General features: G+C 36.9%; 1 protein-coding gene across 1 annotated transcript; it reads left to right on the plus strand.

Moving 5' to 3' along the window:
- Positions 1–303: 303 nt before the first annotated feature.
- On the plus strand, positions 304–780 carry LOC127811092 (zinc-finger homeodomain protein 5-like). Its single transcript, XM_052350804.1, has one exon. The coding sequence runs from the start codon at positions 304–306 to the stop codon at positions 778–780; it is 477 nt and encodes a 158-aa protein (XP_052206764.1).
- Positions 781–19,278: the final 18,498 nt, after the last annotated feature.

The following is a 19,278-nucleotide window of genomic DNA, read 5'->3' on the forward strand; positions in this document are numbered from 1 at the left end:
TGAAATTGGCTTAAAATGCGTTCCACGTGTCAGGGCCAGAAATAAAACAAAGATGTAAAACATTTAAGTGGGCATGTGTATATATATATATATAAAGAGAGAGAGAGAGAGAGAGAGAGAGAGAGAGATTGAAATGTAAAAATTGATTTCATCAGGAGGGTGAACTCTATGGAATTTATTCATTTATATCTTCATTTATTTCAATACCAAATGCATTCAAACGAAGGCATTAGGTAGTTTAATTCCTTTATGTCAACATATATATAAACATACATATCGACTAATTGTTCAACAATCGAGATGATGAGTTCCTTCAATTCAAACAAACCTAATGTAGTTTATCGGGAATGTTTGAAGAACCATGCCGCTGCCATTGGACTTGCGGCATATGATGGATGTCAGGAGTTCCTTGCAGTTGGCCGCGAAGGCACTCCTGAAGCATTCAAGTGTGTTGTTTGCAATTGCCACCGAAACTTCCATCGGAAGGAGACAATAGCTGGGTTGCACCAACTTCCTCCCCAGTTGCAATTTGTGGCGCACCAAGGACCCCCGCCTGGAATCCAGTTCCCGTTGGGCTTACCAGACACAACTATAGCTCCAAAGAAGGGAAGATCTCGAACTGTATTCAGTAAGGAACAAAAGCAAAAGATGTTGGATTTAGCGGAGAAGCTTGGATGGAGGGTTCTAGAAGGGAAAAAGGAACTGATTCACCACTGCTGCGAAGAGGTCGGTGTAAAGACAAGCTCTTTTAGAGATTGGGTTTATAACAATAAACCCTAGAATATGATATTCATATATATATATATATATAATCTTTATGTATGCATATAGGAACTAACTAGGTCGCAAGAAATCATGGTTTCCGAAATTGGGATCTTTCTGTAATTCCTATCTAGGTTATCCTTTTCTGATTGGATCAAGTTTAGTATGTTCGAGCATCTTTCAGATTGATTGAATGATTCCTACAATTATGGTGTTCTAATCAACTAAAATGAGCTCCTTTCTTTGATGGGGGTTTCAACAGTCTGTTACATGTATCATTCAATTCTTAAATAAATTTCATTTAAGAATGTTTTCCAGCTTTAAATGTTATCTATAAAGAAAACCCAGATGTTTCGTGTCAATCTTTCCTAGTTCTTTTCTTTTGTTTCAGTTTAAGATACTTATGTTAGAAAGTAGCTTTCATATACAATTATTTTTCTTCTTTTTTTTTGTTATTGGCTTAGCATTTCTCATCTTATTTCTATGTAAATGTATTATAGACAAAATGTTCAAGCTTAAAAATATTTCCACGTTAAAGAGCTGGTAATCTTACTTTTATCTTAAAAATATCAAAAACTAACAAATATGATAAAAACTTGTAGTCATTTGTTTATATTTTCTATCGTAAAAATTAGTTTTCTATTCAAATATTAAAAAAAATTCACTTAAACACATTTTCTATAGTCGTAGAAAGTATTTTATTCCCAAACAAAATTAGAGGAGCGAAAAACTTTATCAACTTAATTATCCAACAAAAACAATAAAAATGAAAAGCCTAAAAAGGTGAAATTGTTTTAAAGTACGTGGATTATTTCAAAAATATTTCTGCAAGAATCATTCTTAAAGTGAAATTCACTTCTTTTCTTGCCAAATAATGCGATGAGAAAATCTAGAACTCCATAAGTTCCAATATTGTAAATTTTTTACTTTCTAGTGTTCAATTTATATTTTAAAAGATTTTGAAGAGTAAAATCTATTTTCAAGTACAGATAAAACTCCTTAACGGTTTACGAGAAAAAAAGGCGTTAGATTACTTACCAAATAAGGGAGAAAATTTAGTTAAATTAGTTTGTTGGCATTTTATTGAAACAATGAAAATCCAAATCCAACTCCTTTTAAATCATAATGGTTAGAAGAAAATAGGATAGATGCACAAATGAATCTCCTATAAGTGTGACATAATATTTGAATTATTTTATTGTTAATCTTAATTGTAATATTTATATTAAAAAACAAAAGAGAGAAGGGGGGGGGGGGGGGGGGAGGGGAGGGGAGGGGAGAGAGGGAAAGGAAACCTAGATCCAAATAAATCAAATCCAAGTTAAGTTGGTTAACTCTATTGGGTTGGCTATGAAAAGAAAACCAGAGAACCCTATATATTTTGTTGCATAACACCCTTCAATTTTATCAAATGGTACGACTTCTAACCACAATGTATACAAAGCTTTTTCTAGCAACGAACAACAATTAGGTTTTGGACCGTAATGGTACGACTTCTAACCACCCTTTCTTCTCTCTTGTTTTTGTAAGATACGCATTACAAATATATATATACACACACACACATGTATACAAATAATTAAAGGGGAACTTGACCTTTTGGACTTAGGTTTGTTAAGATCTTACAGTTGGATTGTTTTGATTTTCTAATACGGGGGTCATTAGGCCAAGCAACATTTGGTAGTATGTTCCAATCATCGAAATTTACCACACTTAAGGGCTGAAGATGCTTTTATAAAAATGTAAATTTTGATGAAAAAGTTAATTGTCAAGTCTGTTAAAATCTAGATGTTAAATCACCCTCATTTACGGATATACGAATAGCCATAGCAAGATGAATTCAATGAATATTTGTAAACATTGAAATTAATAGTTAGTTATAACGAGTAGTCCGAAAATTAATTTTCAGATCTCCATGAATTAGGTTCTTAAATAGTTTCCATTTTTGGGTATATTAGTCATCACGATTGAGAGAATCTAAGGGTGGATACCAATCATTAGACCCCAATTGGTGGATAGTGGTGACAGACAACGACACTGCCTTTTTAGCTTCACTAATAAAGGTGTTGTTTGACTACATAATATTGGGGTATTAGGTTTGGGTGAAATGTATTATCTTGGAAAAATAAATTAGGCCTTGTCATTTAAAATGAGATTAGCCTTAAGTTTCTAAAATTATAAATTAAAATCAAGTTTTTAAAACTATGGAATAACCTTCAAGTTTTTTTCAAAAAAGAAAAAAGAAAACAACATATAAATTGGACCTTAATCTTTTGAAATTGTAAAATTTACCTAATGTAACGGCTCGCCTCCCGGAGCCTCTACCGCGGATAGAGGATCTGTGAGAGGGTCATTATTTAAATAATACTAAATAGTAACACAAGCCAAAACACACTCCCAACCCTTACTGAAATCATAATCTTTTTATCATATAGCATTTCAAGATCATTCTTACATGAGCATTCACAACATGAGCCCACCCAAGGCTTTCACAACATACACTTAACTAATGAACATAAGGGTATTACTCTAACCAAACACACGACACCAGGATCTAGTTTCGAGAGGACTCTGCACTTGCTATCCTCTAGACCCAAACCCTGCTCAACAAATCTGGCAACTTAGACAAATCCCTGACCTGGAATGATGGAAAGCAAACTTGAGTCACAAGACTCAGCAAGCTCTAAAAAGAAAGGTTGTAGGTTAAAGACATAGCCCTTCCCATAACACCCCATGCAATTCATGCCAATGCAACATCATATCATGCGATGCCCAATACCTGCCTTATTTCTAAATGTATAAACATATAGTAAACTTCACATAAACGATCCTTGGGGCCCACATTCAACACACACCGGCACCCAAGTCCAACATACAAACCTAATATCAAACTACTGATAAGATTCGAATAATCCAAGAGAGGATCCGAGCTATGCAAAGACAACAAAAATCTTACGCAGATCAAAGAAGAAATGATCTAGAGTTCGAGGTAGGAGATCCGGTGTATCTCAAAGTGTCACCCTAGCATTTGGTGACGCGTGGAAGCAGTAAAGGAAAGCTAAAGCCAAGGTATATTGGGCCATATCCGATTGTGGAAAGAATCGGACCGTTAGCCTATCGATTGGAGCTTTCGCCTAGCTTATCCAGGATTCATAATGTGTTCCATGTCTCCCAACTTCGAAGTGTAACACCCGATGCTACTAGTGTTAAGAGAATGAGAAACGAAGTGAGAAACTTCCAAAAATGCCCTTAAGAAGGCAATGGATTCTTGAGAATAAGGGTGCCCTATGAGAGGGGCATTTTGGTAATTTGAATAGTAAAGTCCAATAAATGGTATTTTGGTAATTTGGGGAGTATAATTCCATGAGGGAATTTAATTATTTAAAGAGGGAAATTAATTATAGTGTGTTAATATTTAAGAAGTAATTTATTTTTCCCTAAATTGAGGATTAAATGTGGTGGAGCCACATGGATGGCCAAGATGGAGGCTTGGAAGCCAAGTTTGGTGTCAAAGAGTGACACTTGGCAAGCTCTTAGAGAAGAGAAATGATAGATTTAAATAAATGCAAAAGAAATGCAAATTAGTCTTTCAAGCATTTAATGAGAGGCATGGTGGTGTTGGATTAAAAGAAAATCCAAAAAGAAATTAAATTAATCTTACATTAATGGTGAAAAATAGTCTCATAAATTTAAATGAGAAAGAAATGAAAATTCAAGGGATGAGATTAATTCTTGGATTTGGAAAGTGATCTAAGGGCCACCATTTAGTCTTGAAGGTTGGCAAGGATTGCCAACATATTAATGAATTAAATTAAAGACTAATTTTGGATGGCTAAGATTAGTTCTTGGATAGACATGGATTGTGCTTTCTTTTAATATATAGTAGAGATTAAGTCTTGAAAAGACAAAATGATCCAATGGTTGAGATTTAAAGAGACCATGGCATGGATTGTGTTTTCTTTCAAGGGTTGAGATTGAGCCTCAAAAAGAAAGATCAAGGGCTAGGATGTGCTCTTCAGTTTGGAATACCAAGACTTAGGGAAAAATCTCTCAAATGAAGGAAAGAAAGAAAGGAAGAAAGAAAAGAGAAGAAGAAGGAAATGAGAAAGAAAGGATGAAAGGTAAGATTTTTACCTTGTTGTAGTATAGATCTTTTTCTCTTGATGGTGCCTTAGCTTTTTCATTTCTTTTCTAGTTTCTTTCAAGTGGAGAGCTGGAATCAAAAAGAAGGTCTTGAAGATTAAATTTTATTGAAGATCTTGAGGAGTCAAGGTAAGGGATAGCCCCAAGGGTGGTGGCTTTGCAAGTTGTAAGTATGCATTTAAACTTTAAATGTGTGCATTGGCATGTTGTTTGTGTTCAAGGACCTACGGCCATGAGATTGTGTGGGGTAGGGTAGTTTAAAACCTCAAACCTAGCTGGTTGTGAGGATGTGGAAGCCCTTACCCTCAACTTGTAGGTTGTTCATGTGCCAAGAGAAAAATGAAGTGTTGCAAGCTTGAAGTTGGGAAGCTCATGGTGGGTTTGTAAATTTATGACTTATAGAAGCCTTAGCATGTGTTTTATTTAATTTGTGGGTTTATGGCTTAGGGAAGCCTATTTGTTGTATGTGTGTTTATGTGATGTAATTTAAAGGTTGGTAATGGCTTGTGAAGGCCTAAGACCGTGGATGTAATTTTATTTGGAATAAATCGTGAGGGTTGGAGAAAATGATTTTTGTAGGAAAAAATGGATATTTTTTATGCATGTATGAGGGGTAAGAAATCTAGAAAATTTGGGCTGGGAAGCCAAGAGAAGAAAAAAGAAAAAGTAAGAAAATGGAGAGAGGCAGCAGCAGCAGGGCCCCCAGGTGGCCCGCAGAGGACCACAATGGCCACAGGCGCGCGGGTACGCGGGCGTGGGTATTGGCACGTGGGCGGGCACGCTGTCGCACAAGGCATGAGCACGTAACCAACGCACCGCGGGCCCCGAGCACACCAGTAGGCCCCGCCGGCCAATTTTTTTTTAAAAAATATGGAAATTTTGGGTTTTTAGGGCATTTCTTAATTGAATTTGGACCCTGAAGGAATTTTCAAAACAAAGGGATTTTTCAGGCTTTTTTTTTAGATAAATACGGATGAAAAATTACAGACCTGAAGAAGAATAGCAACGGACAGTCGCGACAAAGGTGGCCGGATCTGGAGGCCGATGGAGCAAGCGATTGGTGAAGGCAGAAGTTGCAGCTATAGGTGGCGGCGGCCTGATCTGGTGATGGGGGCCGGTGGTGATGTCGATCTTAGTGACGATGGTGGCCTGGGTCGACGGCAACGGTTGTGATTTGGAAGGCAATCCTAGTTCAGTGCAAATCTGACGGTGCGCGACGACGATGATAGCTGGAGAGAGGAGTGAAGGTCGTGGGGCTGATCGTCGGTGGCTCGGGAGATGACTGGTAAAGGCGGTGACTAGCAATGTGGCGGCTAGCGAGTGAACTGTTCATGCATTGTAGGGGAGGCACAGAGAAGAAGGGAGGAGGAAGAAGAAGGAGAAGAAGAAAGAAGGAAAGAAAAAAAAAAGAAAGAAAAAGAAAAGCAAAACAAATGTAAACTTTTTTTTTTTTTTTTGGAAAACATGTTTTATTAATATTTCAGAGATTTTGGCCAAAAAAAAAAAAATTATCTAAACACGCGAAAGAGAAGGTTGGAGCTTTTCGGGTATTTATAGTCCCGACCCTATATTTCAAAAAATGGAGCAACATAGGTTTTGAAATAAAATTCCCTGGAAATCAGGTTTCAAAATAGAATTCTATGGTGTTTTGAAATAAGATGTTTGATAAACCGTTGTCAAAGGGTCGTGATGGGACACTCTAAAAAAATTATGTCCATGGCAAGACTCATGAGGAGAGTTAAGTGAGAATGATTTGCCAGAGGCAAGAAAAGCTTGTGATATCTCAAGGAATTTGATTACATGTTAATGCAGCGGGGATGAATGATCATGTATGAATCACTTTAAGGCATAGAATGAACTACCCGATATAAAACTTGGAACTGACAGCTATGGTATGTGCTAGAAGCACTACCGATATGACGAGATATTTAATGTGTTCACGAACTACGATGAGCCTAATGTGTATGTTCTCGCATAAGGAGTTGAACAAAGAGGTAGCAACGGTGGATGGAGATCCTTGAGGACTACGACTGCACTATTTTGTATCGCCCGGGCGTGGTAGTAAGGTGCCTGACGCTTTGAGTAGGTGTATGCCTACTGTGATTGGGTGGATAGCTGTGAGTGGCAGATGATGAAGGGTTTTAGCCAACTGACTATGAATGCTGAAAGGATCATCCTGTTTCATCGTCGTCCTGATGGTTTAGCTGGATCTGGTGAGTAAAGTATGAAAGGTATGTATGTATTTTTGTCTATGGAATGAGGAGCATGGCCAATCCAAGGGTTCTGATTTTTGAGATATGAGATGGCATTCTCAAGTTTCAGTGTAGGATGTGTGTTCCTAAAATGTTAGGAGATATGTGGTCGCTGTAAAGAGCCACAACAGAAAATTCTGTAAATGACACGGTATGCTTGTAGGCATTGAACGTGTAATGAATGCAAACTGAGGTGTTGTCAATGATCAAATAGATATTTGATTGAGGTGTTCAGGTAATGAGGTGTGTTATGTCTTAGTTACTTAATTGGTCAGATGCAAATTTCGAGGACAAATTTTTTTTTTAAGAGGGTTGAATTTATTACCCGATAATTTCTAAAGAACTCAAGAGTAAATTAACTTGGGGTAAAAATGGAATTTACAAATAAATTGAGTTTATAAGAAAATTTCTTACCGTTATGAATGACTGAATTTACTACAGGGAGTGCCCTGGAGTTGAAATTCCTAACGAAAATGATATGGTATTAACGAGCATTTCGAGACATGATTTATGGCATTAAAAGAAATTGGATTAGAAACTATTTTCGGTACAGCTAAAATACAGCTATGATTTAGGCTGAAAAATTGAATTGTCATAGGAGACTTTCGGGAAGTCAACGGAACCCCAAGGAGGTTCATATTTAGTATGTAGAACAACCCTTCAGTAGTCTCGAGATGAAACAAGGGGTTTCGCAATCAAAGCGTAATTTCGGGGCAAAGTGTAATTTTTAAAAATTCCCGAGGAAGGTCGAAACGAAATCATTTCTCAAACTTCGGGGGTTAAATTAGAAGTTTAGAACGTGAGGGTCTCAACATAAGTTTTGAAAAACTCATGGGCCTTGTGGAAAGGGCCAAAATGCATTTCAAAAGTTAAGAGGGGGAAAATGCAATTTCAAAAAAAGTTAGGCACTCATGGCCGACTAAGCTTCCGGTCACCCATTCCATCACCACTTTTGGCCATGGGAAACTCGAGCAAAGGGGCTAAGGGACCTCTGGGTTTTCCCTAGAGCGATCTATGGTCGACAAAAGGGATCAAAATGGCTGAAAATTCGGTTAAAAGTGGGCGAAAGTTGGCCATTGTAATCAAGCTTTGGGGGCCATTTTTCAGTGGGTTTTGGACTGATCTATGGCACAATAAGGCATTAGTGGCCTTGGATGAAGCAAGATTGGTCATTTTGTGGGTCGATTTGGGGTGTAAATAAAGGATGAAAGAGCCTAGGTATTAAAAATTTCAAGCTCAAAATCGTCCTGATTTGGGTTGAATCGAAGGTTGAAAATAAAGGGCTTTTGTTGCCCAAAAGTTAAAGATCAATTCTGGAGATTTTGAGGCATTTTGGTAGCAGTTTGATAAGGTTTCGAAGCTTGGCCAGAGAAGGAGGCAAGCGTCGAGGTCGAGAATTTAATCGATCGATTAATAGCCTTACGATGTTCCTTTTAGGCCTCAAGTCATGCCATTGAGATCGACTAGATGAGGAGATCAAGACGGCATCGGATTCCAGCATTGCTAGTGTACCGACATCGGAGAAAATGACCAGCGCATGAGCTTTACGCGCCAGTCCCACTCCCACTTTTACAGGCAACGCATCCGGGCGCGTGGGGCTTAAGTATTTTTCAATTTTTTTTTTTTAAATTCTTAGAAAATTATTTTAGAATTTATTGTGAAAAAATATTAGGGAAAATATTGAAGTAGGTATTTATTTTGGAATATTAGTAAAGAAAAATTGGAGAAAAATAGAGAATAATAAAAATAAATTGAGAAAAAATAGGATAACGAGATACTTTACCTGGTCTACGAGGTTCTTATGGGATGACATCACTAGGACCTACTAGTTCTAGATTGGCTTCTTCAGTAGTTTGGATTTGCTATTTTAAGGACACTTCCTCAAGTTCTACTTTCCTTCCATCACTGCCTTCCTGAACAAATTATTTTCCCAGGAATACAACATATCTACTGAACAACACTCTTTGATCAACTAATTGTTCACTATCTCCATGCAGGAACATTTCCTATATCGCTCGCCCCCTTGGTTGTTCCTTGCTTTCTTAGCGACCTGATCATTAGGATTTTGCCCTTGACCTCCTTTATCCTTGTCGCCATTGCCCCACTCTTTGTTCTAGTTAGTGCTTCCACCTCCATCCTTTTGGTTACCACACTTTTTCGAGCCTAAAGTTTCTTCCCATCTAATCTCTTCGCAGCTCGCTCGTAGAACTCACCCAAGTCCCTTACAGTGGACTTATAGATTCATAGAGCTTCCCATCTTTTCGAAGCCCCATAGATATCGTAGTCAGAATACTTTCATCTGATAGGTTCACAACATTATTGACCTTGCGCCTGAACCTCTTTATGTAATCTTTCAAGGATTCGCTGGATCGCTAGAAAACCATAGTGAGGAGACATCTTGGAGCGAGATGCCTTCCGAAGCGATCTGTACTGGTTCATGAACCTCCTTTGACACTCCTCCCAGCTATAGATATGTGAGGATGGAGACTCATTAATCATATCTGAGGTATATCCCCAGGGTCGCGGGGAATTCTTGGCATTTCACCAACGAACTCGAAGTTTACAGGTCCATTTGGACGTTGAAAGCATGCAGATAGTCATATGTGTCGCCATCTCCATTGTACTGAGTGATGTTAGGGACCTTGAATCTGTGAGGGAGATGCTCCAATTCGATTTCCCTAGAGAATAGGGTCCTCTCCCCTCCGATTGTGTGCTCTATGTCGTGCCTCTAATTGTTGGACCCTTTGCAGTAATTCCTCCACAGTTGGGTTTTGATCCACATATCATCCGGGGAGTGACCGCCTCTCTCATCTGCTACCTCGCCCTGGAGACTAGCGATCTCGCAGCATATGTCGTCTCCTATTCCCAAGATCCGTGGAGTTATAGTGTGTGGCGAGACTTAGGTTGATTTTGGCCAAGCTCTCCCCTAGACGCGGACCCCCACATCACCGACTCCCTTTATGAACCTCTTCATGGCGATCTCTATAACGATTTGCTATTACCCTTAGATTTGTGGGGTGCGCCTTCAGTTCTTTACCTCAAGATCGCCGCTCATTCGATCTCCTAGATCGTGAGTTCGAGGAATGCATAGATCCAGCCCATCGTGATGTTCCTCTACCTTCCATTTTGTTTGGAACGGGTTTTTCGTCTCGAGGCTATAAAACACCTCTAAATGGTGCGACCTCCACCTACTTTTGGACAACTTGGACCTGTGTTTGGGCCAACGCCCTAACTGCATCCACGAGCTGCATGACAGTGTTCTCTAACACCTCCGGACGCTGTTACCAGGCATGAATCACCTCTATCCCTGGGACAGGGGTCACAGACTGATAGGGAACCCATGAGGGAATACTTGAGGTGGTTCCAACCAATGGGGGAACAGAAGCAATTGCAGCGGTTGCGACTGTGCCCCTGACTGGAGGAACATTCGGCGGTTGGCCAACATCATCTTCGGGTTAGTTGACCACCACTTCAGAACTCCTTGTGTTTCTTCCTCTTGCCATTGATATCAATTAGTGTGAGCCCTCCTTCTAGCGCCAAAATGTCAACGTTCAGAATTGGTCGACCGTGATAAGGCAGGTGGGCCTTGCTTTAGTTATTAAGAGGCCTTTTTGTCATGCAAGCTGATCGGATTGCCAACGAGCTAAAGGCCCTGCTAGGAGCTTGCTTACTCTCCCTGAAAGAGCTCAAGTTTCAGCGATCTACAACGTTGCTGAGGTGTCCTCGGCTTTAGGCCCATTGGATTTCGGGAGGTTTAGCCGGCTTGCTAAGTAAACTCTAGTCCATAAGAAGTGGTTCATAAGTAATAATGTAAAATATTACTTAATATAATTATATTTTAAAATAAATATTAATTTGAGGCAATACACTAAAATATTTTATTATCATCATAAATTATTTAATAACTGAATTATTTTATTTTTATGAATGTATATCATTTATTAATATTACTTTCATAAATTTCTTTATTTTGATTTAACAATTAATTAGATGTTTCAAAAAAAAAAATTCAGACAAAAAATTCGATCTCAAATTTGGTTCGTAATTACTGACTGACGTATTTCAAGGACAAAGTTTGTCGAAAATCCACCAACCAAACATTCAATCACAAAATTTGTGATCAAAATCGGTCGCAAAATTAGCAACAACAGTTTCCGTTACTGAATCGATCGAAAAAAAATCGATCGCATAATTATTGACTGAAGTTTATGTCGTTGAATCGGTTGGCAAAGAATTTGGTCGCGAATTTTAATAATTGGTCGTTAATTTGTTGCTAATTACAGATTGATTAAGTCGATCGCAAAAAATCAATCACAAAACCGCGTTTTTCTAGTAGTGCACCTCGTAATGGCGGTCCACTCCATATGTGTCAATTGGATCAGTAAACAAATGCAAAAACAATTAAAATAAATTCAAACCATATGAAATTGGCTTAAAATGCGTTGCACATGTCAGGGCAGAAATAAAACAAAGATGTAAAACATTTATGTGGGCGTGTATATATATATATATATATATAGAGAGAGAGAGAGAGAGAGAGAGAGAGAGAGATTGAAATGTAAAAATTGATTTCATCGGGAGGGTGAACTCTATGGAATTTATTCATTTATATCTTCATTTATTTCAATACCAAATGCATTCCAACGAAGGCATTAGGTAATTTAATTCCTTTATGTCAACATATATATAAACATACATATCGACTAATTGTTCAACAATCGAGATGATGAGTTCCTTCAATTCAAACAAACCTAATGTAGTCTATCAGGAATGTTTGAAGAACCATGCCGCTGCCATTGGACTTGCGGCATATGATGGATGTCAGGAGTTCCTTGCAGTTGGCCGCGAAGGGAAAAAGGAACTAACGTTTAGTATGTTCGAGAAGGGAAAAAGGAACTAACGTTCAGTATGTTCGAGCATCTTTCAGATTGATTGAATGATTCCTACAATTATGGTGTTCTAATCAACTAAATTGAGCTCCTTTCTTTGATGGGGGTTTCAACAGTCTGTTACATGTATCATTCAATTCTTAAATAAATTTCATTTAAGAATGTTTTCCAGCTTTAAATGTTATCTATAAAGAAAACCCAGATGTTTCGTGTCAATCTTTCCTAGTTCTTTTCTTTTGTTTCAGTTTAAGATACTTATGTTAGAAAGTAGCTTTCATATACAATTATTTTTCTTCTTCTTTTTTGTTATTTGCTTAGCATTTCTCATCTTATTTCTATGTAAACGTATTATACACAAAATGTTCAAGCTTAAAAATATTTCCATGTTAAAGAGATGGTAATCTTACTTTTACCTTAAAAATATCAAAAACTAACAAATGTGATAAAAACTTGTAGTCATTTGTTTATATTTTCTATCGTAAAAAGTAATTTTCTATTCAAACACAAATAAAATTCACTTGAACACATTTTCCATAGTCATAGAAAGTATTTTATTTCCAAACAAAATTAGAGGAGCAAAAAATTTATCAACTTAATTATCCAACAAAAACAATAAAAATGAAAAGCCCAAAAAGGTGAAATTGTCTTAAAGTACTTGGATTATTTCAAAAATATTTCTGCAATTATCATTCTTAAAGTGAAATTCACTTCTTTTCTTGCCAGATAATGTGATGAGAAAATCTAGAACTCCACAAGTTCCAATATTGTAATTTTTTTACTTTCTAGTGTTCAATTTATATTTTAAAATACTTTGAAGAGTAAAATCAATTTTCAAGTACAGATAAAATTGCATAACGGTTTACAAGAAAAAAAGACGTTAGATTACTTACCAAATAAGGGGGGAAATTTCGTTAGATCAATTTGTTGGCATTTTACTGAAACAATAAGAATCCAAATCCAACTCCTTTTAAATCGTAAGGGTTAGAAGAAAATAGGATAGATGCACAAATGAATCTCCTATAACTGTGACATAATATTTGAATTATCTTATTGTTAATCTTAATTGTAATATTTATATCAAAAAAACGAAAGAGAGAAAGGGGGAAGAGGGAAAGGAAAGTTGGATTCAGATAAACCAAATCCAAGTTAAGTTGGTCTACCCTATTGGGTTGGCTATGAAAAGAAAACTAGAGAACCCTATACATTTTGTTGCACAACACCCTTCAATTTCTATCAAATGGTACGACTTCTAACCACAATGTATACGAAGCTTTTTCTATCAACAAACAACAACTAGGTTTTGGACCATAATGGTACGACTTCTAACCACGCTTTCTTCTCTCTTGTTTTTGTATATACGCATTACAAATATATACACACACACATGTATAGAAATAAAGGTGACCCTGACATTTTGGACTTAGGCTTGTTATTAAGATCCTGCAGTTGGATTGTTTTGATTTTCTAATACATGGGTCATCAGCATTTGGTAGTATGTTCCAATCATCGAAATCTACCACACTTGAGGGCCGAAGATGCTTTTATAAAAATGTAAATTTTGATGAAAAGTTAATTGTTAGGTCTGTTAAAATCTAGATGTTAGATCACCCTTATTTACAGATATGTGAATAGCCATAGCAAGATGAATTCGATGACTAATTGTAATAATTGAAATTAATGGTTAGTTATAACGAGTAGTCTAAAAATTAATTTTTGATCTCCATGAATTAGGTTCTTAAATTGTTTTCATTTTGGGGTATATTAGTCATCACGATCAAGGAAATCTAAGGGTGGATACCAATCATTATACCCCAATTGGTGGATAGTGGCGGTCGACAGTGACACTGCCTTTTTAGCTTCACCAAAAAAGGGGTTGTTGACTACATAATATTCAATCAAAAAAATTTTAAAAAAATTTATGGTTCTTCTCTCGAGACATTACTGGATTAAAGTGGTTTCGGGTGGATCGACTTGGCATTCGATATGTGGGGGATTTAACGATGGCAGACTATGAATAAAATAAAATTTTGTCAACAACTATTCTTCCATTTGTTCTTCGTTTTGTAAATCACAAATTTTGAAAAACGTGATACTTGAAAAATTAATTTTTATTCCTATGCATGTTCATATGTAAGTTTTCTAATAGTTCGCTTCATTGAGTTGCTAATACCCCTAATTGTGACAACAATGGGGCCATTCTACAAGCTAATTGTTGTTACCGAACTTCAAAAATTGAATTTTCATGTAAAGGAAGCTCAACAAACAATTGGCAGGGCCAGGCAAGAAGGAAAAGCAAGGAGTTGTCGGATGAGACCAACGACTAAGGACTTAACCCGTTATCCAAGGGAGTAGAAAGAGATAGCACTAGAGAGGCAAGGGTACCTCGGATGGGTCATCGGAGGGTGCCTATAGAGTCTGCGGATGAGTTTTCTGGGCAGTCTACAAGACAGAAGACAATTAGAAGGCACACAAGGATTATTTTCGTGTGTTCCCTCTGATGCCTAAGTTAGTAGATGTCATGGAAAAGCAAACATGTAGTTGGATGCAGTATGCATGCTCGGGTGTGTCGCATAGATGAGATCTACGAGTGCACTAAGAGGAGGGGCACAAGTGAGCAGTATGAGTGAAATGTGTGGCTAAACCCTTCCAGTGAGTGACGTAGAAGGGTAAAGAGATAAGCTCTATGGTTGGAATAGTTTTCTTGAAGTCGAGGGGTCAATGAGTATTTATAGAGGTCGATTGTGACTAAAACACGTGATCAACACTTGACATACGAGTGTAGGGAACGTGGGGTTAGACATGCATGGAGGGACCTAAGTGAGAAATCCCCCCTAGGAAAGTTCCCGAGAAGATGGATAGCCTTTTAAAGGTTGGCCTTAACCCCATGCACATCTAACCCCATGGAGAGATCCTATGGATCTTTGGCTGACCCGAAAGATCACTGGAAACTTGACCGGATGCTTAGGCAGATGCCCGAAAGGGTCATCCACAGGTGCTAGCAAATGAGGATCTTGTGGCACAGCGCATAGCATGGCGAGGCACACAGCATGGCATGAGGAAGCACACGAGTGTGTTGATCGAAGGACGTGTGGAAGGTGTGCGGCAAGTGGCCAGTATTGTGAGCGCCTAGGGTAGGCATGGGCTTAAGGTATGCAGGCGAAAGTGTCTTCTGCGTGCAAATGTGCGTGTGGAAGGGTCTTCCATGTGCAGATGACATAGATGAGTGGTCATGGGGGCCGTCAGAGAGTGGTTGTGTGTAGATGACTACTAGTAGCTTAGCGCGGGAAGGATGGTACCTAAAAGGTGGTCGTGCAGAAGAAATCCGCACGACTGCTAGTGAGGAAGCCCGTATCCATGCACCCGATAGGCTTTTGGCCAACTAAATCCATGTACTTAGGTAAATTTTACAATTTCAAAAGATTAAGGTCCAATTTATATGTTGTTTTTTTTTGAAAAAACCTTAAGGGTTTTTCCATAATTTTAGAAACTAGATTTTAATTTATAATTTTAGAAACTTAAGGCTAATCTCATTTTAAAAGACAAAGGCCTAATTTATTTTTCCAAGATAATACATTTCACCCAAACCTAATACCCGAATATTATGTAGTCAACAACCCCTTTTTTGGTGAAGCTAAAAAGGCAGTGTCACTGTCGACCGCCACTATCCACCAATTGGGGTATAATGATTGGTATCCATCCTTAGATTCCCTCGATCATGATGACTAATATACCCAAAAATGGAAACTATTTATGAACCGAATTCATGGAGATCTGAAAATTAATTTTCACACTACCCGTTATAACTAACCATTAATTTCAATGATTACAAGTAGTCATCGAATTCATCTTGCTATAGCTATTCACATATCTGTAAATGAGGGTGATCTAACATCTAGATTTTAACAAACCTGACAATTAACTTTTTCATCAAAATTTACATTTTTATAAAAGCATCTTCAGCCCTCAAGTGTGGTAGATTTTGATGATTGGAACATACTACCAAATGCTGCTTGGCCTAATGACCCACGTATTAGAAAATCAAAACAATCCAACTTTAGGATCTTAACAAACCTAAGTCCAAAAGGTCAGGGTCCCCTTTATTTGTATACATGTGTGTGTGCATATATATTTGTGATGTGTATATACAAAACCAAGATTGCATTCTTTAATGGTTATCTTAAGGAAGATATATTTATGAAACCGTCGTAGGGCTTCAAAACCTCAGATCCTAGTAAAGTGCATAAGCTTAAGAAATTCATCTATGGTCTTAAGTAGGCTTTGCAATCTTGGAATATCCATTTTGATATTGAGATTAAAGAGTTTAGGTTAATTAGAAATCTGGATGAACCTTGTGTGTACAAGAAGGTTAGTGGGAGTGCGCGAGCATTCCTTATCTTGTATGTGGATGATATTCTCCTTATGGAGAATGATAATGGCATGTTAATGTAAATTAATGTATGGTTGTCTGATAAATTCTCCATGAAAGATTTGAGAGAGGTAACCTATATCTTGGGTATATACAACTATAGAGATAGAGTAACAAGATTGATAGGTATCTCTCAAAGTCTGTACATAGAGAAGATGCTAAAAAAGTTTAGTATGAAAAATTCCAAGAAAGGTTTAATACTTGTTTGGCATGGAATTCATCTCTCTAAAGAGATATCTCCCAAGACTCCTAAAGAGAGAGAGTGCATGGAAAGGATTCCCTATGCTTTAGCTGTTCGGAGTCTCATGTACATTATGCCATGTACTAGGCTTGATATTACTAATGCAGTAAGTGCTATTAGCATATATCAGTTTGATCCAGGTGAGGACCACTAGATTGCTATGGAACGTATCCTGAAGTACTTACGAAGGACTAAGAATATGGTTTTAGTATTTGGTGGAGGTGATCTTCATGTTGACAAGTTCACTAATTCAGACTTTCAGTCTGCAATTGTTGATGGAAGGTCTACATCTGGGTTTGTTTTTGTTTGCAATGGCGGAGCAGTTAGCTGAAAGAGTTCCTAATGAGATATAACTACAAATTCGGCCATGGAAGCTGAATATGTTGTTGTATGTGATGCTGCAAAAGAAGTTGTTTGTATGAAAAAGTTCATTACAGAACTAGAAGTGGTTCCCATTGGATATGAGCATTTAAGAGCAATTTGAGTGACACAACACAACTCAATTTTGTAATTCTTTAAATATTATTTAAATATCAAGTTTAAGTTTTTATTTAAATTACAAAATGATTTAAATTAAACATGCATCAACTAGTATAATAAGGTGTTGGCACCTTATTATATTTAAAGAATTTTAAAAAAAAATTAAAATTTATGGTTCTATATCTGTCTTTTATCTTGTAGACCACCCAAAATATTCATCTACAAACTCTACAAGCACCCTTCGATGACCCATCCGGGGCACCATTACCTCTCTAGTGCTCTCTCTCGCGGGTTGAGGCCTTAGCCATTTGTCTCATCCGAAAACTCCTTGCTTGGCCTTACCGATTGTTTATTGAGTTTCCTTTACATGAAAATTCAATTGTTAAAGTTTGGTAACAAAAATTAGCTGGTGGAATGGCTCCATTGTTGTCACAATTGGGGATATTAACAACTAAATTAAGGGAACTATTAGAAAACTTAGATATGAACATGCACAGCGAAATAAAAATTAATTTTTCAAGTATCACATTTTTCAAATTTTATGATTTACAAAACGAAGAATAAACAGAAGACTACCTGTTGAAGAAATTTTATTTTAGTCTTTAGTAACCCATCATTAAATCCCCCACATATTGGAATCAAAGTGTGTGAATTCGAGAGAAGCGTAAATTTTTTTGATTGAATTTGAATTCACACATTTTGATTCATGATTTATGGTCCTATTTATTGGGAACCATATGGAAACCCTAGGTGCGATTGGGCTAGGCTTAATGTGCTAGGAAACAGCCCAATCCAATTACTAATAATTAAATAATTCTAATCATAATATAATTATTTAATTATTCTTATTTATCTAATAAATAAATGCACCAAAATTAGTAATTTCAAAATTACTAATTTATCCTTCTTCTCTTTAAAAGTGATTTCTTATGGGTGAGACTTTTTGGTATCACAATAAAATTGACAACGATAATAAACAATTATTAATTCTCATAAATTATGAGTGATATCTAATAATATGTCATGATTACCCAATTTAATATAAAACGAGTATAGTGAACCTTTTACTATGATACCATGTAATATAGTCCCTCTATCATCTTATATACCAATAAGATACGAGATCATAAATAGCAGGTCAAATCTCTTAATCACATCATACTGAACAAGGAAGAAGACAATGTGCTAGCTTTTACGAGTTTCTACTATTCAGGTTAGGAACTATATGGCTAGGAACTTGTTTATTAAATAACGAAAAATGGATAATCCGTTACTCATATTCTTAATGTTTAAGAATAGTATCCATACCTTATTATACTAATTGATGCATGTTTAATTTAAATCATATTGTAATTTAAATAAAAACTTAAACTTGATATTTAAATAATATCTAAAGAATTACAAAATTGAGTTGTGTTGTTTCACTCGAATTGCTCTTAAATGCTCATATCCAATGGGAACCACTTCTAGTTCTGTAATGAACTTTTTCATACAAACAACTTCTTTTGCAGCATCACATACAACAACATATTCAGCTTCCATGGCCAAATTTGTAGTTATATCTCATTAGGAACTCTTTCAGCTAACTGCTCCGCCATTGCAAACAAAAACAAACCCAGATGTAGACCTTCCATCAACAATTGCAGACTGAAAGTCTGAATTAGTGAACTTGTCAACATGAAGATCACCTCCACCAATTACTAAAACCGTATTCTTAGTCCTTCGTAAGTACTTCAGGATACGTTCCATAGCAATCTAGTGGTCCTCACCTGGATCAAACTGATATATGCTAATAGCACTTACTGCATTAGTAATATCAAGCCTAGTACATAGCACAGTGTAAATGAGACTCTGAACAACCAAAGCATAGGGAATCCTTTCCATGCACTCTCTCTCTTTAGGAGTCTTGGGAGACATCTCTTTAGAGAGACGATTTCCACGCCAAACAGGTATTAAACATTTTTTTTGAATTTTTCGTACTAAACTTCTTTAGAATATTCTCTATGTACAGACTTTGGGAGAGACCTATCCATCTTCTTGCTCTATCTCTATAGTTGTATATACCCAAGATATAGTTTACCTCTC

Source organism: Diospyros lotus, chromosome 10 (assembly GCF_014633365.1).
Source record: "Diospyros lotus cultivar Yz01 chromosome 10, ASM1463336v1, whole genome shotgun sequence".
Taxonomy (NCBI): Eukaryota; Viridiplantae; Streptophyta; class Magnoliopsida; order Ericales; family Ebenaceae; genus Diospyros; species Diospyros lotus.

Coding starts and splice junctions, on each gene's coding strand:
- LOC127811092 (XM_052350804.1), top strand. CDS start 304: ATGAGTTCCTTCAATTCAAACAAACCTAATGTAGTTTATCGGGAATGT.